The sequence below is a fragment of the Sceloporus occidentalis genome, unplaced genomic scaffold (assembly GCF_023333645.1).
Source record: "Sceloporus occidentalis isolate IW3139 unplaced genomic scaffold, rSceOcc1.0.p SCAF_4, whole genome shotgun sequence".
In the NCBI taxonomy this organism is placed as follows: domain Eukaryota; kingdom Metazoa; phylum Chordata; class Lepidosauria; order Squamata; family Phrynosomatidae; genus Sceloporus; species Sceloporus occidentalis.
The window spans coordinates 34320676-34345793 of NW_028316984.1; the positions used below are offsets into that span (position 1 = coordinate 34320676).

Below are 25118 nucleotides of genomic sequence, written 5' to 3' on the forward strand. Positions count from 1 at the left end.
ATTCTTCCAGTGCAGACCTTAATGTAAACACCTTTTTGGCTTCTGTTTGCGATAGTGGGAGAAAAACCTAACAAGTTACACAGATTAATGTAATTGCCATGCTATGTTTAGATTTGTTACATAGAGATTTTTCTTACAATACCAATAATATGAGTAGTAAATGAAGGTGAAGATAAGTTTTGAGCTCTGGTTGGTTTTGGAGGAGCATGGGATCCGAGCAACATCTCTCCTTAATCTGCTGCAATTTCCATTCAAAGTTTGAGAGACACCTTTGATTTTTATTTTATTTTGATTGAATGCTATGCACAGTTCAGATATCTGAACAAGAACTAGCAATGTGCTCCCTGCCTCATGTCAACACAAAATTGTAATTCCCTAGGAGCCAATTTTATTATTATTATTATTAATTGCTGACCTCTGACTTCACCACAGTTATTGTATTGTTTTAAAGTATGTTTTATGTTTTAAATTCTACATTGTTTAATTGTATTTTAGGGGTGTGTGTGTGAGGATTCGGACTATATATTTTAATCTTGTAAGCCGCCCCGATTGCATTTTGTAAAGAGGCGGGATATAAATAAATTTTATTATTATTATTGAAGTCTTTATAAAATTTTATGTCGTATGGTGTATAGAAGGAAACACATGAGTTGTACAATTTCACAAGTAAGCAGGAAGCACTAAAAGTTCCTTTCACAATTATTGGCTGTTTGATGTTCTATTATATTTACCATAGTATTTGTTAAGTCCATTCAAGTAAATGCTAACTTATGGAGACCCCATCCTAGGGTTTTTGGGGGATTTTTTGGCAAAATTTGTTCAGGGGGTTCTACAATTGCTTTCTTCTTGGGCTGAGAGTGTATGACTTGTCCAAGGCCACCAAGTGGGTTTTGTGGCTGCGTGGAGATTCAAACACTGGCCTCCTAGAGTCCTAGTCCTACACTGAAATCACAACACCACACTGACTCTACTTACTGTATTTAATTACTTTACTTACTATATTGAATTACTGAAAAACATTATATTTGCTTACTCACTTTGAAAACTTGAACTGTAGAATATTAGACTCTGATGCAGAACTGTGGTGTCAGATGAGATTCTAATGCATTTTTGCCTAAGGGATGACAGCTATAGTTCAGTATATCAGATTCAAAATAACTCGTACCTTGCCAATATTCAGCTATTTCTTTGCTGTCCTGGTTTTGCTCACTTTTGCTACATATTTATTTAAATTTAAATCCTGGCTTTCACTCAATGTTGGACACAAGGATGTGATCAATATTAAGAGAGATCAACATAAGTTATGATTCATAAATTTCTAGAATGGGCAAGCAAACTTCATACTCTGTAGGAACTGCTTACCGTAATTTGTTTTTATTACAAGTTGACTCTCCTTTGTCTGGAATTCTGAAATCTGAAATATTCCAAAAAACAAAACCTTTTTCATAGGTGACTGAGGTAGTGACACCTTTCCTTTCTGATGGGTTCAATGTACACGAACATTTGCTTCATGCACAAAAGTATTAAAAATATTGTATAAATTACCTTCAGGCTATGTGTATAATGTGTACACGAAACATAAATGAATGCCATGTTTAGACATGGGTCCTATCTCTAAGATATCTCTTTATATACATATATGCAAATACAGGTATTCTGAAATTTTAAAAAAAATACCAAACACTTCTGATCCCACATACTGTATTTCAGACAAGGCAGACTCAACCTGGTGGGAGAAGTATGTACTTAGAATTAAAAAATCTGAGCCACTGAATTAATTTGAGCAGCAGATTTGAATGGAGTTCACAATTCTTGTACAAAGAAATCCTGATTACAAGCTTAGGGTGGAGGCAGGGAGTTGTTTTGGTGCTGTTTGCTATTGTCACACTGTTGGCAGTGAAAAACCTGACTACAAAACACTTTGAGATTTACCAGTAAATCGAAATCTGCCTTCTGTTCTACTCTAGTCCACCACTGGAGAACTATGAATACAGCTGCATAAAATCTAGATGTCCAGCATGTATGTATTTTGCATTCATTTACACACACACAGACACACACACACACACACACACACAGAGAGAGAGAGAGAGAGAGAGAGAGAGAGAGAAGTGTACATGTCTAGAAGTTGCCTGTCAACTTATGATGAAGCTATGAATTTAATAAGGCCTTTTTAGGCAAGGAATCGTCAGAGGGGTTTTTGCCAGTTCTTTCCTCTGAAATAAAGCCTACAGCACCGGGTATTAGTTGGCCTAAGTACTAACCAGGACTAACCCTGCTTAACTTCCAAGATCAAGCAGAATCTGGTACCTTGAGGGTGTTTAAGCATAATTTATGTATTGCCTGACTGTATTTGCTGAATTTAACTCTCACCTTTCCACTAATGCATTCAAAGCAGTTATGAAAATTATCATTTCATTAGACAGTTTTGACAGCCCCTCCCTTGGCTACTGTTTCTGTGGGAGAAACAGAAGTGGAAAATGGAAGGATACAAACAGTTGATTTTCTCTGGAAGCAATATGTAATAATTGGTAGTAGCAAACCATTGCAGCACATGGCACATTGATGCCAGTGACTGGGGCTGAAGTACATCCATGCAATTTTGCAAGTTATATCACATCTCTTTCTTGGAGTCTTAAAAGTGTTCTTTGTTGCTTGCACTTTTGTTATATAAACATCTAGCAGCTTGAAAAGATCCCAGTCATTGGCTGCAAAAAGTGACTGTCTTGTGATAAAGTGTTTCAGTTTTCAGAATTTCCATTTTGTACTGATCAACAGCTGCTCCCAGGATGACTTACTCCAGCTACAACTAAAACCTGATGCTTTTTTAAAATGCTACTTTTCAAACTGTCTTATGAAAGAATTCTAGACAGATAAAAATTGCCCATGCTACTGAATTATAATATTTTTTCCCTCCTTGAATTCTGAGAATAAACTTGAAATAAAATTCTTGGAGCATGCATCTATGGGTTGTTGCTGTTTTTAAATTGAAACACTTGGGACTGTTGGGTAATCCATATGTGGTAATGATACATAACTTTATCCAGAAAACATACAGAAATAAGTTGCGATGTAGAGCATTTTGAGATAAATATGATAGCTGAAGCCAAGTAAGCCCTTGTAAAATTATATTTTGGCTAATAAAATACACAATCAAGATGGCTTTAAAGAGATGCCAATCTGCTTAGCTATTGTCTTGGCAGTACTAATAATACCCAATGTAACATGGGTCTTAACTTCACCCTTGAATCCCCTTTTCCTTCTTAATTTCATATTTAAATGACTAAAGCACCTCTTTCTTTCTCCCTTCTCACCTATCTTCCCACACGGATGAACATTAAGTCAGAATATGGCATAGAGGAAATATGGGGAAAGCTACACAGACTGTTGTCAGTGTGTGCCTTCAAGTCATTTCCAACTTATGGCAACCCTAAGGTGAACCTATGACAGGATTTTCTGGGGATGAGTGTGTGTGACTCACCCAAAGTGGTGGGTTTTCATGACCAAGTGGAGACTTGAACCTTGGTCTCCAGAGTTGTAGTCCAACGCTCAAACCACTACACAATGCTGGGTTATATAGCACTTTATGCCCAGCGGTGCCCAGCATCCAAGCTGACCTCTTAGGGGAAAAGGGAATGAAAGCAACATACAGTGGACACTTGTTATCTGCTAGGGTTTGGTTCCAGGAACCCCTGTGAATGATAAAATCTGTGGATGCTCAAGTCCCATTAAATACAATGGCATAGCAAAATGGTGTCCCTTATATAAAATGGGAAAATCAAGGTTTGATACTTGAAATTTATCCTTTTTTGAATATTTTCAAGCCATGGATGCTTGAATCCGTGTATAAAAAATCTGTGAATAAGGAGGGCCAACTATAATAACAGCAAGAAGTTAACCTGACTGGCAACCCAGGTCTGATCACTTCACCCCTGATGTGGTCCAGTAGCAGCTTCCTTGCACCTTCCTGTTTGAATCACAAGGTTTGCACAGGGAGATTGCAAGAACAGTGTGCTATTGATAAGATATACTGTACTTGAATATGTATGGGCCGCACATTATTCGTACCCAGCACCAGTAGCTCCCAGATACCTAGACAAAGCACTATTAAGGCTAGTTAGACTGATTGTGAAGACAAACCCTTAGCAATTGAGGATGGGGATTTCCCACAAATTTAGATCACATGAATACTATCCTACTTCACTTCCATTTTGACATTTCAACTAGATGTTCAATATGTGATAGATAAGATGTAGCTACTTTAAAAGGAAGGTGTGTACTTCAAAGCTCTTTCTAGAGCCTAATTGTCCCCCCTCTAAACTCTTTCTATGTCACCTTTAAACAAGACTTCGTTGTGGGAATTATAGTACACACTTTGTAGTTCCCTGCTGTATCCTTTGCATTATGAATCTGGCATCTGAATCACATGGATAAAAATGTTGGGAGATCCTTGAATATTTGGTATATTTTGCAAAACCTTTACTTTTACAAGATTGTTACTGCTAACTTCTTTCCAACTTATATTTTTAAGGAAAAAATATCTGATTTCTACAAACAGCAGTAGCTGGTTTACAGTTAAGAAAGAGTAAAAAATTTTCATAAAAGATTCCCCGTCATAGAAAAAATAACTTATCCTCTTCACGTAATAATGCAGATGCTTTCTTCATACCCAAGGATGGAAGATGCCACATGTGAAGTGGCCTTTTAAACACTGAGTGTAATGCATATAGGAACGTGAAATGATTTCTAGAACAGCAGTAGTTCACTTGGAAATATTTTCCTTTATTACTTGAGAAAGACTGGAACTTTAAAAGGTCTTTAAAAAAAACAGCTTGTAGGACTTGCACTTACAGTTCCCCAGTTAATACTAATAATAATTTTTAAAATAATAAAAATGTAGTAATTATTGCCACAATCCCAACTTCTAGGCTTGAGAATGCCTTAGTTTCTGCAATAAAATCTGAAATGCCCATTTCTCAGTAGATGGAGCAAAATGGAGTGTTTAATTGGAGAGGCTGAAATCCACAGAGAATTATTAAAAGGTGGTTTATGAGGAAAGCAGATCACATGGATTCATAATGTACTGTACAAGGAAAAAGTGTACTTTTAGATGAAACCAAACTTTTTCTATCCAGTGATACTAAGCACAGACTTGCTTTACAGTATGGTCCTATATGTCAGAACTATGTCTCTCTATACTAATTGGGATTTACTCTCAGGGAAATCCCTAGTGGCAGGAAGATGGTAGGAGAGGAAAGTTGTGGACTGGATTGCTTTTCCATATCTAGTTTCCGGAAGTGTTTTGTCCTGGCCAAATACATCTGGATTCTCTTAGCTTCAGGGCAGCAACATAGGAGAGAAGTAGAAAGAAAACTGAAGGACAAGAAGCTCTAAACATGAGACATAATGACAGTCCAGGACAGAAGAAGATAGAACTATATAGGCTATCCAACACCAGTGAATTTAATGTATTGTGAGCCTTCAAGTTGTTCTGATTTATGGCGACCTTATGGCAACCCTATCAAGGGGTTTTATTGGCAAGATTTGTTCAGAGGAGGTTTGCCATGGCCTTCCCTTTAGGCTGAGAGAATGTGACTTGCCCAAAGTCACTCAGTACGTTTTGTGGCTGAATAGGGAATCAAATCATGGTCTCTAGACTTATAGTCTAACACTCAAACCACTATGCCATGCTGGTTCCTCCAGAAACCTTGGAAAAAAACTGTGAGGAAGCTCTATCATGGTCCCATGCACCTGAGGAAGTCTAGGAAAGCTCATCCTACCAGCTTCTTTCTTTCAGTTAGTTTCAAAGATGCTACAATACACCTTTGCATTATGATGCACATCTGACCATTTTTCGTGAGATAAACAACCTGATCTGTTTTTAGTCACTTTTAAAATAGGTATTCTGAGGGTTTTCCATTTAGCTGAAGAAAACCAACTCCTTCCTTCAGGAATCAGACAAATAGACCCATAATCATTTTTATTGCCATTTTATATTTGATGCCGCCTCTTTCCTGGTTGGACCCATATACGTTACTCCGGGTCACAATCTGGACAGTTTTTTTTAAATAGACATGGGAGTGAAGGTTGGTAGCAGTCCATGTGAAAGAGCCTGTTCTCCTTCCATCCCCAAAAATTCATTACATACTTTCCTGTAAAGATCTTCCACTCTACAATTAATTTATTTTTTAAAGCCTCCTGGCAAGGATTTAAAACATTTGGACCACAGAAAGCTTTTGTTATACACCTAATATAAAATTCTAAATATGAGGTCGTTGCCTTACTCCTTTGTTTATCCTGATGCAAATATGTTTGCTGAAAGAGCAATAAGAGTTAATAGTCAAACTTTACAATGCACGCCGAGAGTTTCACATAAAATGTATAACTGACTACCCAGATGGTAAATGCTGATATGTAAATCTAAAACATGAAATTTTCCGTTGGGGTCCAGATGGCGGCTTAATGTGAATTGTTTAACATTTATGTTTATCTTATTAAAACTGCCTTTTATAAGTCCAGACAAAGCTAGCAATGTGGCTTGGAACAGACTCTGGAAAAGCATATCAGCAAATGAGTAAAAACACCAAATGCCAGTCAGCATTTAATTTCTAAAAAGAAAGGTCTTCACACCCAAGCCTGCTGAGAAACCAAATCCATTTGCCCTGGAAGCCCTCGTCTTTTTGTGGCTAAGTGTAATAGGGACAGGTTGTGGTTGTTCGATGCTGGGGGAAAGGCACACTGTAGACCATGGGGAATTTTCTATGAGTTTGATCCAGAGTTGCACGGAAGAGAGATCCACTCATGGGATGCTCACACTGGTGCAAAAGAAGAGACTGGCAGTCACTGATTCCTTCTCCTCCATACTACTAGACCAGTGGTTCCCAACCTGTGGGTCGGGACCCCTTTGGAGGTCGAACGACCCTTTCACAGGGGTCGCCTAAGACCATCGGAAAACACATATTTGCATGTAGCAATGAAAATAATTAGGGGTTGCCACAACATGAGGAACTGTATTAAAGGGCCGCAGCATTAGAAAGGTTGGGAACCACTGTACTAGACCTTTCAAAGAGCTTTCAGTTTTGAATAAAAAAGAGGAATGAAAAGAAAATGAAAAAATGGAATATAGCAGCATGGTTTAAAATTCATGTAAGCTGCGGCAGAAAATTTTAAATGACATGTAGACATTTTCAGATTTAGAGTATTTGTTGATATGAAAGCTATTACATAGTTGAGAGCCAGTGTGGTGTAATGGTCTGAGTGTTAAACTACAACTCTGGAGCAGGGTTTGATTTCATGCTTGAGCATAAAATCCCATTGAGTGAACTTGGGCATATCACACTCTCTCAGTCTCAGACGATGGCAATTGCAACCCCCCTCTGAAGAAACTTGTCAAGAAAAACCCGTTATAGTTTCGCCTTAAGGTTGCCATCAAACAAAAACAATAAGTGTGTATGCATGCGTGTGTGTGTGTGTGTGTGTGTGTGTGTGTGTGTGTAATAAGCTCAATCTTTATACAAAAGGTAATGGGAACAACTTCCTAACACTTAAACTTCTCAATATTATAAACCCACAGCTTCTTCACTGGTGAGAATATACATAATTTTGTAGCCTCCACACATACTATTTCGTTAATTCTGAATATATATATCTGAAACGTGTTTACTGGGAAAGATTCCAAGCAGATTGCTTGCCCCAAATATATTTGCTATAAAATTTTTAAAAGGTTCCATAAGTGCTTGCGTCAACTACAATTCCATATTAATGTTAAAATGAGACTCACTATGTCAGTAACAAATAGTATATAACACATATGCATATCCTATTTTTACCAGGGCCTTGGCGACAATTCTTGAGACAGAAATGTGTAATGGTTTCTCACGTGACTTGCCACCCCATATGCAGTGTTTTGTTCTCTTTTCGTTTTGCAATTTCCCACATTAGGTCAGAGGAAGTAGCTGTTTGGGCAAATCCAAGAAAGGGGAATGCCCAAGAAAAAAGCCTATGGGGCTTTCAGCACTTAGGTTGAAAAATAACATGATTATTAAGCACTAGTATAACTATATTCTCCATGGGCTAGATTAATTATTCTTATTTTCATATATTTTTATATTTATGTATTTTTACTTGTTTTATATTTTCCTCCCATCATCCATAGAGGTGCTCTAACTTTTGCCCATGAACCTTTCCTTCAGTTTATTGTTGTTGTTTGGTGCCTCCAAGTCATTTTTTACTCATGGCGACCCTAAGGTGACCCTACCATAAGGTTTTCTTGGCAAGTTTCTTCTGAGGGTGCTTGCCACAGCTATCCTCAAAGGCTGAGAGAATGTGATGTGCCCAAGGTCACTCAATGGGATTTTATGCTCAAGCGAGGAATCGAACTCTGCTCCAGAGTCTAACAGTCATACCACTACACCACACTGGCTCTCAACTATGTAATAACTTCCATGTCAACAAATACTCTAAATTTGAAAATGTCTACAAGTAGTTTAAAATTTTCTGCCTCACATGAAATTTAAACCATGCTGCTACGTGAATGGCATTTTATATTCATTTTTTCCAATTTTCTATTTGGAAACCCTTTGAAAGGTCTAGTAGTATGTCGAGGACCAGTGAAACGCACTGAATTCATGAAACTCTGCTGTGTAGAAGTAGTGGCAACATCAGTTGTAATGGCACCCTGGAAATGAAGAAGAGAGAGTGAAATCTAAAATCCAGATCCTGCCTTTTTATCCAGAACATATTGCAAACGCTCAGATGTGAAGAAGCCATTTTAAATCGGCTGAAGAGGGTGAGCAGCTGGTAAACTACTGGCCCTTAATGAAGCCCTGCTATATTGCACCATCTTCAGTTAATGCCAGCCTTAATTAGTTCATTTTACCATGCCAATCTGGAGGGACCAAAACCTTATTGTGGGCAGCCATAATAACTCGTTCAGCTTCTTCACTGTTGCCCATTATAGGGAAAAAATTGCATCTTTTGTGAAAGAGATTTTGAAAGACACTTTAATTAGGAATGTATATGTTATAGGTACCACAAAATTTGGTGAACATAGATATGTACAGGCAGGAATGTTAACCATTGTCTTGTTGGATTAGATCCAAGGTTCATCTGGCCTAGATTTGTTGTTTCCAGGAGTGGCCATCCAGATGCCTCTGCAATTATCAAGAGACCAGGACAATCCTTTTTTCCCCTTATTCACAGGTATAGATACTGATGAGGGCCAGTTTGGTGGAATGGTTTGGGCATTGGACTAGGACGCTGGGAGACAAAGGTTCAAAGACTTGGCCATGGAAACCCATTAGCTTACCTTGGGCAAATCACACTCTCTCAGCCTCAGAAGATGGGGATGTCAAACTCCCTCAGAAGAAATGTGCTAAGAAAACCCTATGCTCCAGTGTGTAACCAACCGGTGGAGATATGTATAATATTTAACCTCCCAATTCTCCCTTACTCCTTTGGCCCCAAATGATACCTCCTGCACTTTTTGTGGAGGTCTTGAACAGCTTGAAAAGATAAAGGGATGTTGCAGGAAGGAGAAAATGAGCAAAGATGGCCTACTTCTCTTTTCTGTCAAGAGAAATGCTCTGTTGAATCAGGGTGACCAGATGTCCTGTTTTCCAGGACATGCCCAACATTTCAGCCTTCTGTCCGTGATTCCAAAATGTCCTCCATTTTGAGCATCACTAAGAAGCATGATTTTACATTTATATGAGTGTTTTTTGCTTTTCTTTTGGAATGCCCTCCATTTTTCTTGAATGCCCTACATTTCATGGGACCTTGTCCTCATTTCCATTGAGGACATCTGGTCACCCTGTACTGGATAAAAAGTCTTTGATACACAGAAAGAGCTCTTCTATTTGCAAAAACCAAATCCTGGATCCAAACCCTCAGATCTGCAGCAATGTATTACATAAGCTAATCATTAATTGTGTAAGTTAACTACTTGCTTTTGTCACTCCTGATTCTGTTGGCAACTGGTTTCATTGGGTGACCCTGAGTTTTAATGTGAAACAATATTCTCCACCTTTTCCAATGGCCCTTAGACTTTTTACTCTTGTGACCCCCTTTACATCTGCATCCAAACGTCACACCCCCTGATGTATATGAATAAAAATGTTTGTTTGTTTAGTGTCCGTATTTTTGTTCATACATTCATGCATATTCACATTTTAGCATCCCCACCCTCCTCCTCCTCCTCCAGGCAAAGGCTCCAAGCATCCTCCTTGGCTTTCCCTTCCCCTCCAGGGGGTTATTTCAGACATTAATTTTTAAACACAACTATGTGAATAATCTCACACATTCCAGTTTCATTGTTCACACTATTTTTTTCCATTGGAACTACATCTCTACAAGTAAAGATGGAGTTGATGATGCAGATGTATTTGAAACATGTTCAAGGCATGCAAAGCTTTATTCCGGGTCTATGTGCATTGATTATTTACACAGCGGACAATGCAAATCTTTTAGGAAAATACACCCCCCCCCCCCCGAAATTGATTATCCTGGGTTAAGTGGGGGTTTTCTGCAGAACACCCCCCCCCAAAGTACTCTGGTGCATTCAAAGTGTGTGTGAACAACCAAGATTAAACCCACATTCTACTGTCTGAATAACCCCAAGACAGAAAATGTTTGCAAAGAGGAGGAGGAGGAGGAGGATGTATTAGGGCCTCCAAGTCTTGTGCCACCTCTTGTGCCTCCCCGGGGGTCTCATCCCAGTTTGAGAACTACTGACCTGGTCAGTGAATGTTGATAACCCTGACTTGTATGTATTGGTGAACATCCAGATATGTAGATACATGGGTGAATGCTAAATTATTTTAAGGTGATCCTCATCATTCATTCATGAATATCTGAAAAGTTGGGAAATACATTCTTATTTAGGGCCATTCACACATTAATTTGGAACTGTCAGGATTTGAGTTGTTAAATATAATTTTTATAGAATTATAAATTAATTTGAAGAAAAAAAAAAAACCAACCACCAAAACCCAAGTATTATTCATTGTTTTTGGGGGGGGGGGGGGGGATTTGGTTGTTGGATATAGTTTTGAGCTCCAACATCAGAAACCTAAATTCAGTGTTTAAAAAATGTAACCCGTTTGTTTGTTTTTAAAAAAAATTAAATCAGTCACTTTATTTATATTCTGCCTCCCCCCCCCCCCCCCAAGGATGGAACTCAGAGTAATACAGAAGTTCTGTTATCTTTATGGAATTATGTATTTGCATTTTTAAAATGTCGTAGTGTGAAGTAGTCCATGTCACTGGAATCATTAATGCTTATTTACAGTACAGGCAATTAGGTCTTCTTCGCGTTTATTCCTAATTACTCCTAAGCAGTTCCCATGAATTTCAGTGGGGCATGCTCCCTTGTACTTGTATTTAGAATTACAGCCTTGCTGCAACCCTTTCCATTGTCTATGTTCTTGACAAGTAAATCCCATTGATGTTAGTTAAGTGTGTATGGAATTGCTTCATGAAATCCATGCAAGTGCTCAGGCCAACACTTAAGCACTAGCTGCTCAAAGTTGCCTTTTCTTATAGTATCATATAGTATCATGGACCATGGAGTCCAACGCCCTGCTCAATGCAAGATTTCCAGCTAGAGCATCCCCAGCAGGTAGCTGTCCAGCCTCTTTTTGAAGGTATCCAGAAAAGGAGAGAGAGCCCAACATCTCTCTAGGCAATTGGTTCTGTTGACAAGCTGCTCTTATTGTCTAGAAGTTCCTTCTAGTGTTCAGTCGAAATCTACTCACCTGTCATTTAACGACTTTAGACCTTGTCCTACTCTCTGGAGCAGCAGAGAACAGGCGTCTTCCTCCCTTCTGATCAATTATCTCATTAATTTTATACCAGCATGCTACAAACAACATCCAGAGGCTCATTTTGACATTAACATCAGAACATAAAATGTCTCTGGCCAGTGGAAATGTAATTTGATTCCATGTAAGTCAGCTTAGCTATGAAAAGTTTGAACATCCATAATATTTCTCTCTTTTTAAAAACTCACACAGGATATGAATTTGATTGACATTCTCTGGAGGCAAGATATCGATCTTGGAGCAAGACGTGAAGTTTTTGATTTTAGCCAAAGAAAGAAAGCCTATGAGCATGAGAAGCAGGAGAAGCTTGAAAGAGAGAGACAAGAACAGCTTCAGAAAGAGCAAGAGAAAGCCTTCCTTGCCCAATTGCAGCTGGATGAGGAAACAGGTGAATTTGTTCCTATCCAGCCTACTCAAGCCATTGAACCAGGAAACAGCAATATATCGAACAATTATTCCCAGGTAAAAGCACATTCTCTTTTCTTCAAGCTGATTTATGTGTTCTATCTTCCTCTCTTCATTGTTATTTTCCTTTAGGAAAGAAACAAAAGCTGCTGGTTATTTGGACATAATCTGTGTTTAACAGATTTTTGTATTGATTAATATTTCCTGTCCTTTTATTTTTCTCATACAGAGTGTACACATTTCCAAGCAAGATGCAGATGGCCTCTTTAGTGACATGTTTGATGACTGCATGCAAGTACTGGCAGAAACTTTCTCATTTGTAGAGGACCCAAAGGTACATTAGCTATGCTGCAAATCAAATGTTTTTAATGTACCATATATACTCGACTCTAAGTTGACATCATGTATAAATTAGGGGCGGGTTTTGGGGTCAGAATTATGGATTTTATGTGACTCAAGGGTAAAACATAGAGGCATGTACCAAAGAATGTAAAGGATGAAGCAAAGGAGAACAATTCAAAAGAACTTACAGAATTCCTGCAGGCATAACTGATGGTGCTCAGCGTAAAGATAAGAGTTAAAATACAGTATTTACATTGGCCCATAGATAAATTGACCCATGTTTTTGGGGTCAGTTTTTTGACTCAAATTTCTAGACTTATACATGAGTATAGACGGTAGTCCCTCTGAGCTGTTAAAAATATTCAACCACCCTCTTTTTCTCTCTTTTGTAATTGTGGTTGTCTTAACACTGTGTATTAAGTATATATTTGACTGTATTTGAATATTCTCTGAAAGATTGTATTTCAATGCTAGTCAGTCTTTTAGAACCAAGAGGTTTCAAGAGTAACTGAGATATGTGTCATAATATTCCAGGTTTCTCCAGTTGAATTTCAGCAAGTGGCACCTTCCGACATTGAGAGCAACCAAGTGTTTGTTGACTCAAATCAGATACAGCCCCTTGATTCATCTGTCCTTCAGCCTGCCATCCCAGAGTTTATAGTCACTCAGGCCGGGGGTGCACAGGACATGGAGCAAGTATGGGAGGAATTATTGTCTATTCCAGAGCTCCAGGTAATACTTGCAATCAGCACTTGAATATATTTTCAGCTGCCTTGGAACAAACATTTACTATGAGGATTTGAAAATCCAGCATTGTCATTTTATCTTTATTCAGATAATACTCCCATCCAAATTTGCCCAAGACTTACACCAAGTTCTACTTAGTACAGTGGGGATTTCCTTCGAAATATGCCTTACAATGCAGGTCCAAAACCTGAGGCCCTCCACATTTGTGAAAGTGGAAAAGCTGTGGATAAAAAAACCCACCTTTTCCCTTGAGAGACCACTTCTCTAGGAATCTCTAGGTCCTCCAGCACAACTCTATGGTCAACATCTGCCAAAAATTGACCATAAAATCATACTGGAGGACCTACAGAGGCCTAGAGAAGTGTTTCCTCTAGTAATCTCTAGAACCTCTAGCACACCTCTATGGTCAGTTTTCAGCAGAATTTCTCTGGATGACCTAAGGCTTCCTAGAGAGAACATAATAAAATCCGCAAATAATCAAAGCCGTAAAAATCAAAGCCAAAAATGTAGAGGGCCAGCTGTATTCAGAAACTAGTCCTACTGACATCAGTGGGGATTACTCCCTAGTAAGGATGGTTAGTGTTATTTTTACTGGTTTTCCTAGGTATAATAGATTTAATGCCTATAAATCAAGAGGAAACCACATTGGTTTGGGTTTTAAAATGTGAACTACAAATTATAATGCATTCCTAAGAGACTGAACAGAAAACTGTATTTGTATAGAGAAGTACTACTGTAGTTAAATAGACTTGCTCCTAGTAAATATTTATGTGTATAAGACTTCAGTTTTATTGCTTAGCATTATTCTTGTAGCCTAATACCCTGAAGGCACAAGAACCCATCTGATTTCAAAGCTAAACAGAGCCAGGCCTGGTTAGTGACTGGAAAGGAAACTGCCAAGGAACAGCAGTGCTGTAGGCTATATGCAGAAGAAAACAATGGCAAACCTCCTTTTAAACAAATCTTGCAAAGATAATTCTGATAGGACACTCATAAATCCAGAGTTGATTTGAAGGCATGCAAAATCTTTTCTTTGTTGTAGCACCCGACAGAACAGGAATGGGGGGGAACATGTGACCATCCTAATACTGTTGGACTGCACCTCCAGTCATGGCTCACCATCATCTGTGCTGCTAGGATCAATAGGAGTTGCAGTTGAACAACATCTGGAGGGCCACATGTTCTCCATCCTAATATGCAAAACCCCAGTCCCAGATAACTGATGGCTTGGATAGTGTTTCTGCCAAGGTGTTGTTATATTGTAATTTCCATATAAACAGAGTGTGGGGGACATCTTTCTTGAGATATCTTTTCATTGTACCGAGCTTGGCTTAGAAACGGGGGGGGGGGGGGGGGGATCCACAAGTATTGATTGGTTATTCCTGAGTGACAATAACTTGCACAGCCGCTAAAGAAATGGTATTGTTAGGTTTCATAGGCACGGATGATGATGTTTGTTGATGACTCTCCCACATCTAAGGATTAAAACCAAGGGTTTTAAAACCTTTTAAGGAGAGTAGGCACTGCCTTTCATGTCCATGGCACACGAACAACTGTATTATAGGTTTCTGGTAGCAATGAGCAATGCACTTCTGTGTGCTTTCTGGTTAAATCTTTTATTTAGACAGGCTTTGGGCTGTTAACTGATTGTAGCAGAAGGGTCTTTTAATGGGTGTGTTGTACTTACAGCTTTTTGCTGTGCTATAAATGCATTTTAAACTGTTTTAAATTACTGTTTTTAATAAGATGGCTTATTTCATTGTTTTAAAAACTTTTTCCTAATAGATTTTAGCTGTACTTTGTTGCAATCTAGATTTTAAGATGCCTTGGGTCTTGTACCAACAGAAAGATGAGACATAAATTAAATAAAAAATTAGGAAAGAATAGAATTTTCCCAAAGGCAAAAATATTTTAGCTTGAGTAGGGCAAAGGCACGTTGCTAGCCCACGTGCTTCCTTGAAGACATTTGGATTGCCTCCAACGATTTACTTTGTAGTGTTTGAAAATATTGTCTGATGCAGCATCTATGAATGCTAAAAAAGCCTAAGCAGTGTTTTCACTATATTAAAATTGACAAGAATTTCATCCAGTGCTGTAAACCTTCAAAATGTGTGTTTTTAACTGGTGGTACACAACTTGTTTAGCAACATGCATGTGTTGTTTTTTTAAAAAGCAAAAGGCTGTCAGTTACAGTGCCTGAAAATCCAGATCCCCCTTTTCCTTACCATCCATTTATTCCCATCCTCTTCATAGAGGTTTCAAAGGCTAAAGAGTGACTAGTAGTTGCCTGCATGCAGCTTCTCCTTCTGCTCTTCCCTTTTGCTCACCAGATTTTCTAACCTGGGCAGAGAACCCACTAGGGCATAAGGAAGCAATAATAAAAGGGACACCAGCCAAACTATTAGTAGCAAGCACAATGCCAGCGACAGAGGTTGGCACTGAAGATGGGTAGAACAGTGATTGCTAAGGTGTACAACATAAACTTTATACAGTCAATGTATAGTAATGCTGAACATCTTTGTAACATTTCTTTTATAGGGCCTTAACATTGAAAATGACAATCTGGCAGAAGTAACCCTAAACACATGCACAGCAAACATACCGTCAGAGGCTACTGTGGACTTTACTTTCTACAATTCATTGCCCACTATAGAGAATGAAGTTGCTAGCTGCGGTCCAGAGTTTCTGAAGCCTTTGGAGGCTTCCTATTCTGGCATTTTACTGCCAGAAGATCTTAGTCAAAACAACACATCTTCCACAAGCACTGATTTTTGTGAAGATTTCTATCCTGATTTTATTGATGTCAAAATGAACAGTAGCATATCCAGCCCACCACCCAGTTTTGTGGACCAAGCTCTTGCTGGCTTTTTAAATGACCCTGTTGATCTTTCTGATTTTGCTCAGTGCAAAGCTTTTAACTGTGACCTTACAGGAAACACTCAAGAGTGTAATGATTCTGACTCTGGCATTTCACTGAACAGGAGTCCCAGTACATCTTCTCCAGCTCGATCTGTTGACTCGTCTTCTATCTGTAGAGATACAAGCTTTGGATGCAGTGATTCTGAAATAGAAGAGATGGATAGTGCCCCTGGAAGTGTGCAGCAGAGCAATGCTAAAATGCATTCATTTCAGTTGTATGCTCCACTCTCTCCACCTATAGACGGGGGGCAAAGTACCCCCAAATCTACTTCACCTCTTAAAGGTGTGGTCAAGAGAGAATTGCCTGCCAATCCTGGTCATTCTGAAGCTCCATTTATGAAAGACAAATCCGACAGCCAAGTTGAAGCTCATCTCACCCGAGATGAGCTTAGAGCAAAAGCTCTGCAAATCCCCTTTCCTGTTGAAAAAATCATTAACCTCCCTGTGGATGACTTCAATGAAATGATGTCCAAGGAGCAATTCACTGAAGCCCAGGTTACTCTTATTCGTGATATACGAAGGCGAGGCAAGAACAAAGTGGCTGCTCAAAACTGCCGTAAAAGGAAACTGGAAAACATAACCGAGCTGGAGCATGATTTGGGTTACCTTAAGGATGAGCGAGAGAAGCTCCTGAAGGAGAAAGCAGAGAATGATAAAAGCCTGCGTCTGCTGAAAAAGCAGTTAAGCTCACTATACCTTGAGGTTTTCAGCATGCTCCGGGATGAAGATGGCAAGCCTTATTCACTGAATGATTACTCATTACAGCAAACAAAAGATGGCAATATCTTTCTTGTCCCAAAGACCAAGAAACCAGGGACTAAAGTGTGAAGAGCGAGGCAAATGTTTGCTGAACTAATATTTTTATACTTATATTTTCTATTAGTGGGGCTTCCTATGATTCAGAATTTATCCTGTTGTTAAGTGACTTTATATAGCTCTTTCCCTCTAGAGTTAAGTATATGAATACACTTTAAATCATTAGCATTACAACAAATATATGCACAATGCATAGTATTTCTGTAAGACACTAGCTCCTACTTTTGTCACGGGAGCAGTCAATGCTTCCTTTTCTACTGTAAATATTTCCAGATTTTTTATTTATATTCTGTTCCTATAGTTTGTTTTACTCAAATGTGTATCAAGCATGATTTAAGACTGGTGATCCTACTTACTACCAAGACCAATCTTACGCTTTTGGATACATTATTTTATAAACTTAAATGGAATGTTTGCAGTTTCTTACCAATTTTTAAAACTTGCTTTGCTTTATTATAAGAGCTTGAATGTAGTGTAAGCACACACACAGTAACATCACTAGGGTACAATCTAGTCAGAGTCAAGCATTTTGAAGGCTTATGATTTTCAGTGGCAGTATTAATCCCATGCTTAACTCCCATTGAAATGAATGGGACTTGAAGATGTATAGGTTTGGGCTGGATTGTGTCCTTAAAGTTGAAAGTTTGTTCTGCATACTAATGTATGCACCAAGGAATGCTAATCTTTTGATTTTGTACTTTTGAAATAAAGGGTGTATATTCTTTACCAAGAGTATGTCTTGCGTTGGTTGCAACAATAAGCTATGCAAAGGCACAGTAGCAGGGGAAAAGAGATAATGGGCACAGGATACTTTTTTGGACAAAGTAAATTTCTACTCCCTGGGCAAGGATAAAAGCTTCTTTGTTCAAATGTATATGGCCAGTTAGCCAGTGGTGCAGATTCCGACAGCCAAGTAGTAGCCAGTAGCTGTCCTGCTGAGTTGTACATCCCAGGCAGTGTTGCCAATTTCTGGGGAATTCCCCAGAATCTGGGGATTTAATTAATTTTTTTCTGGAGATTTTGACTGAGTATTCCAATAAATATTTGGGATTTTGGTAAAACATTCCGGGGAATATCTTCGAGGCTTGGCAACACTGAGGCATTGTGTGGGAAGGCAGTGGATGCCTTTTTCTGTAACATCCAACAAAATATGATGCTGGTGTTAAGTCACCAGCAGGAATCTATCCACAAATAGCTGTAGGGTACATGAGTAGGAAGTGACTCCAGGAAAATCTAAAGCAAAGGTGTAGTGTGTCCGGAGGCAAAGTTGTAAAGGAATGATGTTGAGAAAGTAGTGGACCAATAAAATGGAATTTATGAAAAGGTAAAGCAGGAGATGAGCTTTAAAAACAAAGATAGCCAGGGAGCTTTGAAAGCATTTCACTATTAAAGTGAAGGGGGGCATTTTTGTGTGGTGAGAGGTAAGAAAACTGCTGGTCCCTCCACATTTGCTGGGTTTAGGGGCGAAGGACCAACCGTTATGAATGTGGAAAAACCACAAGCAAAAAAACACTATTTTCTTTACCCAAGAGAACACCTCTCTAGGAATGGTCAAGTCCTCCAGTGCAACTCCTATGGTAAACATCTGCCAGAAATTGATCACAGAATCATGTTGGAGGACCTAGAAATGCCTAGAGAAGCGTTTTCCTCTAGGTTCTCCAGTAAAACTCTATGGTCAACTTCTGGCATAGTTGTGCTGGAGAACCTAGATTCCTAGAGAGAACATATTAATCAAAACCGCAAATAATCAAATATGCAAAAGTCAAAGCCGCAAATATGGCAGGCCGACTGTATTTTATTTTATATGCCATTTTTCTCCCAGAAAGGGACTCAACCTACTGGCCAGGACAGCAAGTTTAAGGCACACACCAAGGAAACAATTGATAGACATGCTCATTCCATGTTTATTCCGAGCCCTTCTGTCTCCAGGCAGCCCAGGGCAGTGTACATGATCTTCCCACAGATGTTTAATTCCTAAGTGTAATTCTTTCTGGAACGTGATTATATATTCACTCAACATATTTGTGGAAATCTAGAGCTGACCTATTTATACACAACTTAACGTCCAGTCTGGCCACATTTTCAGTACATGAAATCTTTCCCTCACCCATCTTGAAAGTAAAAAGAAACCATTATACTTGAATTATTAAGTAATACTTTGAGATAAAGACCAATCCCATAGGACTAGCACTCACTGCTCTTTGGATTTTACTACACCCCAAAGGTTGCACCCTGGGCCTTCTGCTTCTTATATAGTTTCCTTGTCATTATGTGGGGAATGTGAAAACTCTGACCCATCAACTCCACAATCCAGTGCTGTCTTGATATCTACTGTAGTTGCAGTCCAATGTAACACTTCAAAGGCCATGAGTGCTTCTTTCCTGTCATAAAAGAACAGGAGAGTTCTATGAAGGCAGCAAAGCACTCTTACTTCAGTATATGCAACTTTACATGAGAACAAAGCTGCACCTGAGGGAGATTCAACTACATGCTGGCCAGAATATTAACAGTGCAGTTTCCACATCCAGCTAAATAGAATCTTAAGGGCAAGCTTCTGTGGACTAAAGTATGGGGCATCAGACTGGAAAAGTCTGGTCTAAAGTATCACTGGTTAGACAGAAGTATTTGGTCTTGTATATTCCATCTTGTGGCATGATTCTACCAACCTGTGAGATATGCATGCTGACAGACCAAGGGTTCTGAATTGTTTCCAGTCCTACTCTAGGTGGAGATGCAACTAAAATGAAAGCAGGCAGGATAGGGTTGCACAGGGCCTAGGTCCAAGAGGCTACCATCTATTTGAAGAGGCTTCAAAAGCTGGAAATGATAAAATCAGTGGGTGTGTTGCATAGAGGTTCTTCTTGTATGCCTTCGTCATTTCAACGCATTTGTTCAGAGGGGGGTTGCTGTTGCCTTCCTCTGAGACTGAGAGAATGTGACTTGCCCAAGTTCACCCAGTGGATCTCCATGGCTGAGCAGGGATTCAAATCCTGGTCTCCAGAGTTGTAGTCCAAGACTCCAACCACTATGCCACACCAGCTCTATGTATGGAGGCAACGTAAAAATCAGTTCTGCCCACTCATTTTACTGTAAATATTCCACTATAAGCTGACCTCATCTATAAAATCAGGGACGGTTTTAGAGCCAAAATCATGGATTTTGATATGACCCGTAGATAAGTCAAGGGTAAAACTTTAGGGACATGTAACAAAGGATGTAAAGGGGGAAACATCATTTCATCCCCTCCTCTTCCTCTGGATCTCTCCCTGACCACCTAACACCACTTCCCAGGGGCTGGAGGTTTTAACATCAGATTGGAAAAGGAAGTTGAAAGAAATGCAGTGTTTGGTGGGGAAAGCTTTTAATACCACATTGAGAAGGGAATCACCTCTCTTGCTCTCTCTCTCACACACATACTCCTGCCTGGGCAGCTCTTTCAAAAATCAATGTCCTGCTTCTTTCAGGACTATTCTAAGCAGTATTACTGTATCAACCTGTATGTAAGTCAACTCAGGGTTTTAGGGTCAATTTTTGGTCACAGATTTCTTTGACATATACTCGAGTATATGCAGTAAGTGTAAAGACCAGGACAACAGACTAAAAAAGGGATATTTCAGTATAAATGAACAATAAAATCTTGATAATTCCTTTTCCTCATCTTTATTTCCAGGCTATTTTCACAAAGCTTATATAGTCTAAACATTCTTTGGGATCAGCCTCTATTAATTCTGCTTTTCACAGACTTCTCCATTTTTTTTCACTTTGAAAACTACAAACCATACTTGTGTTGGGAATTACATGAAATATTTAATACATGGTCACAGCCACTCTCATTAAACCAGCAGTTTTAATAGGTGGGCAAAGTACAGCCCTTCAGAAATGGGCTGCCACACCTAGCATTCCTCACTATACTCTGTGCTAGGAATAATGGGAGTTACAGGTGAATATCTGGAAGGAACATTTGGCAAGTGTGTTGAACAAGATGCTGCTTTTAGATAGTATGTGAAAGACCCTTTCATTTATACAAATATATTATTGAACATAAAACACAACAGCAGCCTGAGCATAAAATTCACATAAAAAAAAGAGAAACAAGGGAAACACAGGGAAAAAATGAAAGGCAATACTGTAGAAATCCTGTAATTAAACAGTGGATAAACTTTTTCAAGCTGCCTAGATACATGATAAATGGTAATATTAACTTGTTTAATACTGTATTATAAATATATTGTAATAGTAAAAATATTTGCCCAAGACTTTGAAGGGACAGAAAATATATAGGGAAATTTATGAACACTCCAATTTCAGTGAGCACCAACTTTTATTCAGTATTTTTTCATGTACGACAAGATCTGCTTATGCTTTTTAACTCTTGTTAAGAAATTTAATGAAATGCTCTTTCTCTAACAGGCCATTTAGCACCTCATAATTTGTTTAAGAATCTTTTACGAAGTGCAAAACAGAGCTTAAACCAATGTTAGTCTTACCTAGAATAGTCAATGAAATGGTTTGGATTCGTTGCTTATATGTGACATGCCATCAATACCAATGAGATTTTAAAATTAGGACTAATATACTGAGATCATATGTAAAAAAATATTAGTTATAAAAGATGTTCACAGAATTGCCCCCTCTCCTGAAGGAACAGCCCCGAAGCCTTCCTGGCTGCTGAACACATTTTCAAGGGAAGAGGCATAACCTATATGTTTGTGCCTTTTAAAAGAATGTCAGAACACTTAAGTTATCACAGTGATCCTCTGCTTAAGGTATTCACAAGGCACTGCAGCTTTTCAGTTTCTAAACTGTGTATTGTACGAAGAAATCAGTTTGGTCAGGTTCAGCCAAGTATTCTTCTTCCAAAGGCCGATTTACAACTTAGAGAAGTTATAATGAAAATAAATTCTGCTACAGCATAATGAAGGACTATTTTGTACAATTAAGGGAATAATGCCTACCCAACGTCCTCTCAAAACCTTTTGAATTTAGTATGTTGTAAAAGCAGAATTCAAGGAGAATGCTCAATGATGCAGAAAAGACCTAACATCCATATACAATTAGATTTACCAACTGTCACAGTAAATGATACTTTATTCTAGATATTTGATCAAAACAGTATGAGATTACAGTCTCAATCATTTTCTGAAGTTCTATCAGTTCTCTGTATGACATCTTGCATCTTATTTCAACTTGCAGAAAAGAGTTGGTCATGCCTGTATAGTCAGGATTAGTTGCCCTGTAGAACTAAAGGACAAAAATTGAAAAGATTATCACAATAAGAATGGTACCATAAAGAATATCCCAGACGTGCACATTTTTTGTTTAGGTACACATTTACTCTTCTGATACTGATCACTCTCCCTGTCCACTCTAACCTCCCCCTGCCACTAAAAATATGTAAGTGGCTAAAGTTCTGCCTTGTCTTAGGAAAGTTCATAGGAAATTTCATACACTGAAGAGATGCTTCTTTTCTATCTGCACAGTGCCAGAACACTTCTGAAACTTAGCTAGAGAGAAAAAAAGATGCATATGCACTCACCCCTTTACTATCTTCTGTCAGTGGATGCTAAGATTAGCACCCAAGCTTGGCCATGTCCTGTTTCAGAAGAGGGAAAGTGAACACAGGGATGCTTAAATAAATGACTTGAATAAATAGTAAACTGCAACATGTATATTTTGGTGCAGTAGTTATAAGCAAACAATTGATTTTGAATTTTGCCCTCAGTTTAAACATTTGTACTAAAATTGATTATACTAACATCTAAGTATGTATGACAGGAAAAGTCTACAAAACTGTCTCCATTGTCCAAACTTGAATTAAGAGTGGGAATGTGGTGATAACATGGAAAACATGTCCCCAAATACAGAATGTTTGGAACCATGATCCTACCTTCACTGGCATGCAGACATAGCACAAACATAATGCAAAATGTAGTTCTAAATACTCACCGTATTATGTAGTCTTCAAGACTAAATGAACAATCGAAGGGAAAATCCCCAAATAGGACATCATTTTACATATTTGTCACCTGAAAGAGAGCCAATGATTTGGCAGGGGCATAATGTGAACCAGATTCAGATGAACAAATGGTTGGTTTATCCCCAAGGAAAATCTGCATTGCTCAACTGAGCTCTTATAACCCAATCTCCTGCTTATCAATTTAGAAATCAGTTCTTCCAATTTCAGTTTAACTTCCAATGAACTTGGGAACATGGTTAACACTAGGCTGAATGCCAAGCCAGTTCACACAAACCACCAGGTGTAGTAGGACTACTGGAAACTGTCCATTTCTGATTTTGTTAATGAACATTAACATTTTTTCTTAGAAAAGTAAAATTATGTTATCAGTTCTTTCTTACTTTTCCAAAATATTTCTGAATTAACTAATAACAAAGATCAACAAAAATATCATCTCAGCAAAGAACCCATCAGTCCAGTTATGACTTCTCATTCATTCCTCTGCAATGTATCAATCACACTGACCTACCTCCTAGAGTTGTGGTAATGATTACTAGAACAAGTGGAACCACTTGACAGCTTAATATATTAATTTATATTAATATATACTTAATATATTAAGTACTACTTTAGTATAAACCAATCAGATGCAAATATTGGTTAATTCAGGGTTCATAGATTTAAAATACAAAAATAAATATTGGTACTCACCTTAAATTTACATAATTTGTTCTTTATCACAGAAGCTGGATTGTCAAAGCCCAGAATACAATCATGGCACATCAATGTTTTTATACTGTATTACTGAGTCTTACCAAGCCAAGAGTTTTCCAATAGGTAAAAAAATCTGCATCTGATCAAGCAGAGATTTCTTCTATGCAGTAATCTGCAAATCAAATAAATTTTTCTTACCTTGTTCATAAACGAGTTATTCTTTAATTCATGAAAAGTGTTAGAGACAAACCTTACCTATTCTTATTCCCCTTCCTTTCAGGTCTAAACGCTAGACCTATGACTTTGGTCAACTCAAGTAGCTATGCCTCAAGGAGATTCCAAATGGTGAAGAACTCTTGCTAGACTTTCTTCGATATTTCAGCTGTGATAGGCAGAATTAACTAGCTTTTGGAAAGCTGCTCACTATCAGCATAGTATTTTATGCCTTCACTTTTCTGGAAGTTGAAGCTGGTGCTGTTGCTGCCTCGTCTTTCTTTAATTATGCTGACTGGTCCACATACACAATAGGCTGCTGAAGTCCTGTCTGAGTTTCCTTTGATCCACACTTTGGCTAAGAGATACATCTTAGAGTCTTAAAAGCTGGTTAATCACTGTCCTTTGCTTGTACTTCACCAAATTCACAGAGAACTAGATCTAAATCACTGGCACCAACAACTGGCAACTTGTGAGAATTGCAAAACAAATACATACAACTAATGAAGTGTTTTCCCTGCATAATTACAATTCCCCCTTTGTTAAGAATCAATCAAGTACCTCAACCCAGCCTCCAGTTTTGCCCCTGCAATGAACAGGTCTAGAAGGGATGATTTAAATCAAAAGTCAGCAACCTGAGGCTCTCCAGATGCTGTCAGACTCCAACTCCTATAAGCACTGATGGCATCTGCAGTGGCAACATTTAAACAGTGATTCCCAAACTCCTCCAGGTGTTTTGAGCTTCAACTCCCAGAAGCCCCAGTCATCTTGGCCAATGGTTTGAGATTCTGCGAGCTGAAATCCCAAACACATGGAAGAGCAGTTTGAGAATCACTGATCTGGAGGATCACAAAAGTGACCAATTCTTATTTAGAGTTCATCCATCCTTGCACAAAGAAATCTACACAGGTAGTTTCATGATCTTAGGATTTCATATCACAATACCAAACCATGCCCCTTCAAAATTTTGTTTACTGCAGTATGAACAGTTTCCTAAAAAGAGGAAGGACATAGTGGGAGGACAATCATCTAAGCCCCATAGTAACAGTAATATTATGGTGAGTCAGGGGTGTATCAGTGCTTCTGAGCTTGTTTTAAGACATTGCTTTTGCTTGAGATTTAACCACATTCTTCCAAACCCAACAACCATGATTGTGTCTCATGTTTGAACAACATTTTTAAAAACC

At 38.5% G+C, this 25118-nt stretch overlaps 1 protein-coding gene and 1 long non-coding RNA gene across 2 annotated transcripts in view; one reads left to right on the forward strand and one right to left on the reverse strand.

Moving 5' to 3' along the window:
* LOC149313716 (nuclear factor erythroid 2-related factor 2-like) overlaps positions 1-17774 on the forward strand; it is a 41662-nt gene extending 23888 nt beyond the window's left edge. Inside the window, exons 2-5 of the mRNA XM_089519692.1 lie at positions 12012-12281; positions 12454-12558; positions 13101-13298; positions 15852-17774. Coding sequence (XP_089375818.1) covers positions 12012-12281; positions 12454-12558; positions 13101-13298; positions 15852-17060 — 1782 coding nt within the window. The 3' untranslated portion in view covers positions 17061-17774. The remainder of the gene's footprint in view (positions 1-12011; positions 12282-12453; positions 12559-13100; positions 13299-15851) is intronic.
* Positions 17775-20696: 2922 nt separating this feature from the next.
* LOC149313717 (uncharacterized) lies at positions 20697-23704 on the reverse strand. The gene is made up of 3 exons (XR_016280850.1): positions 22995-23704; positions 22585-22641; positions 20697-22289 (listed from the first exon to the last, which is right to left on the reverse strand). It is a non-coding gene; the product is annotated as an uncharacterized LOC149313717 (long non-coding RNA).
* Between the last annotated feature and the right edge of the window lie 1414 nt (positions 23705-25118).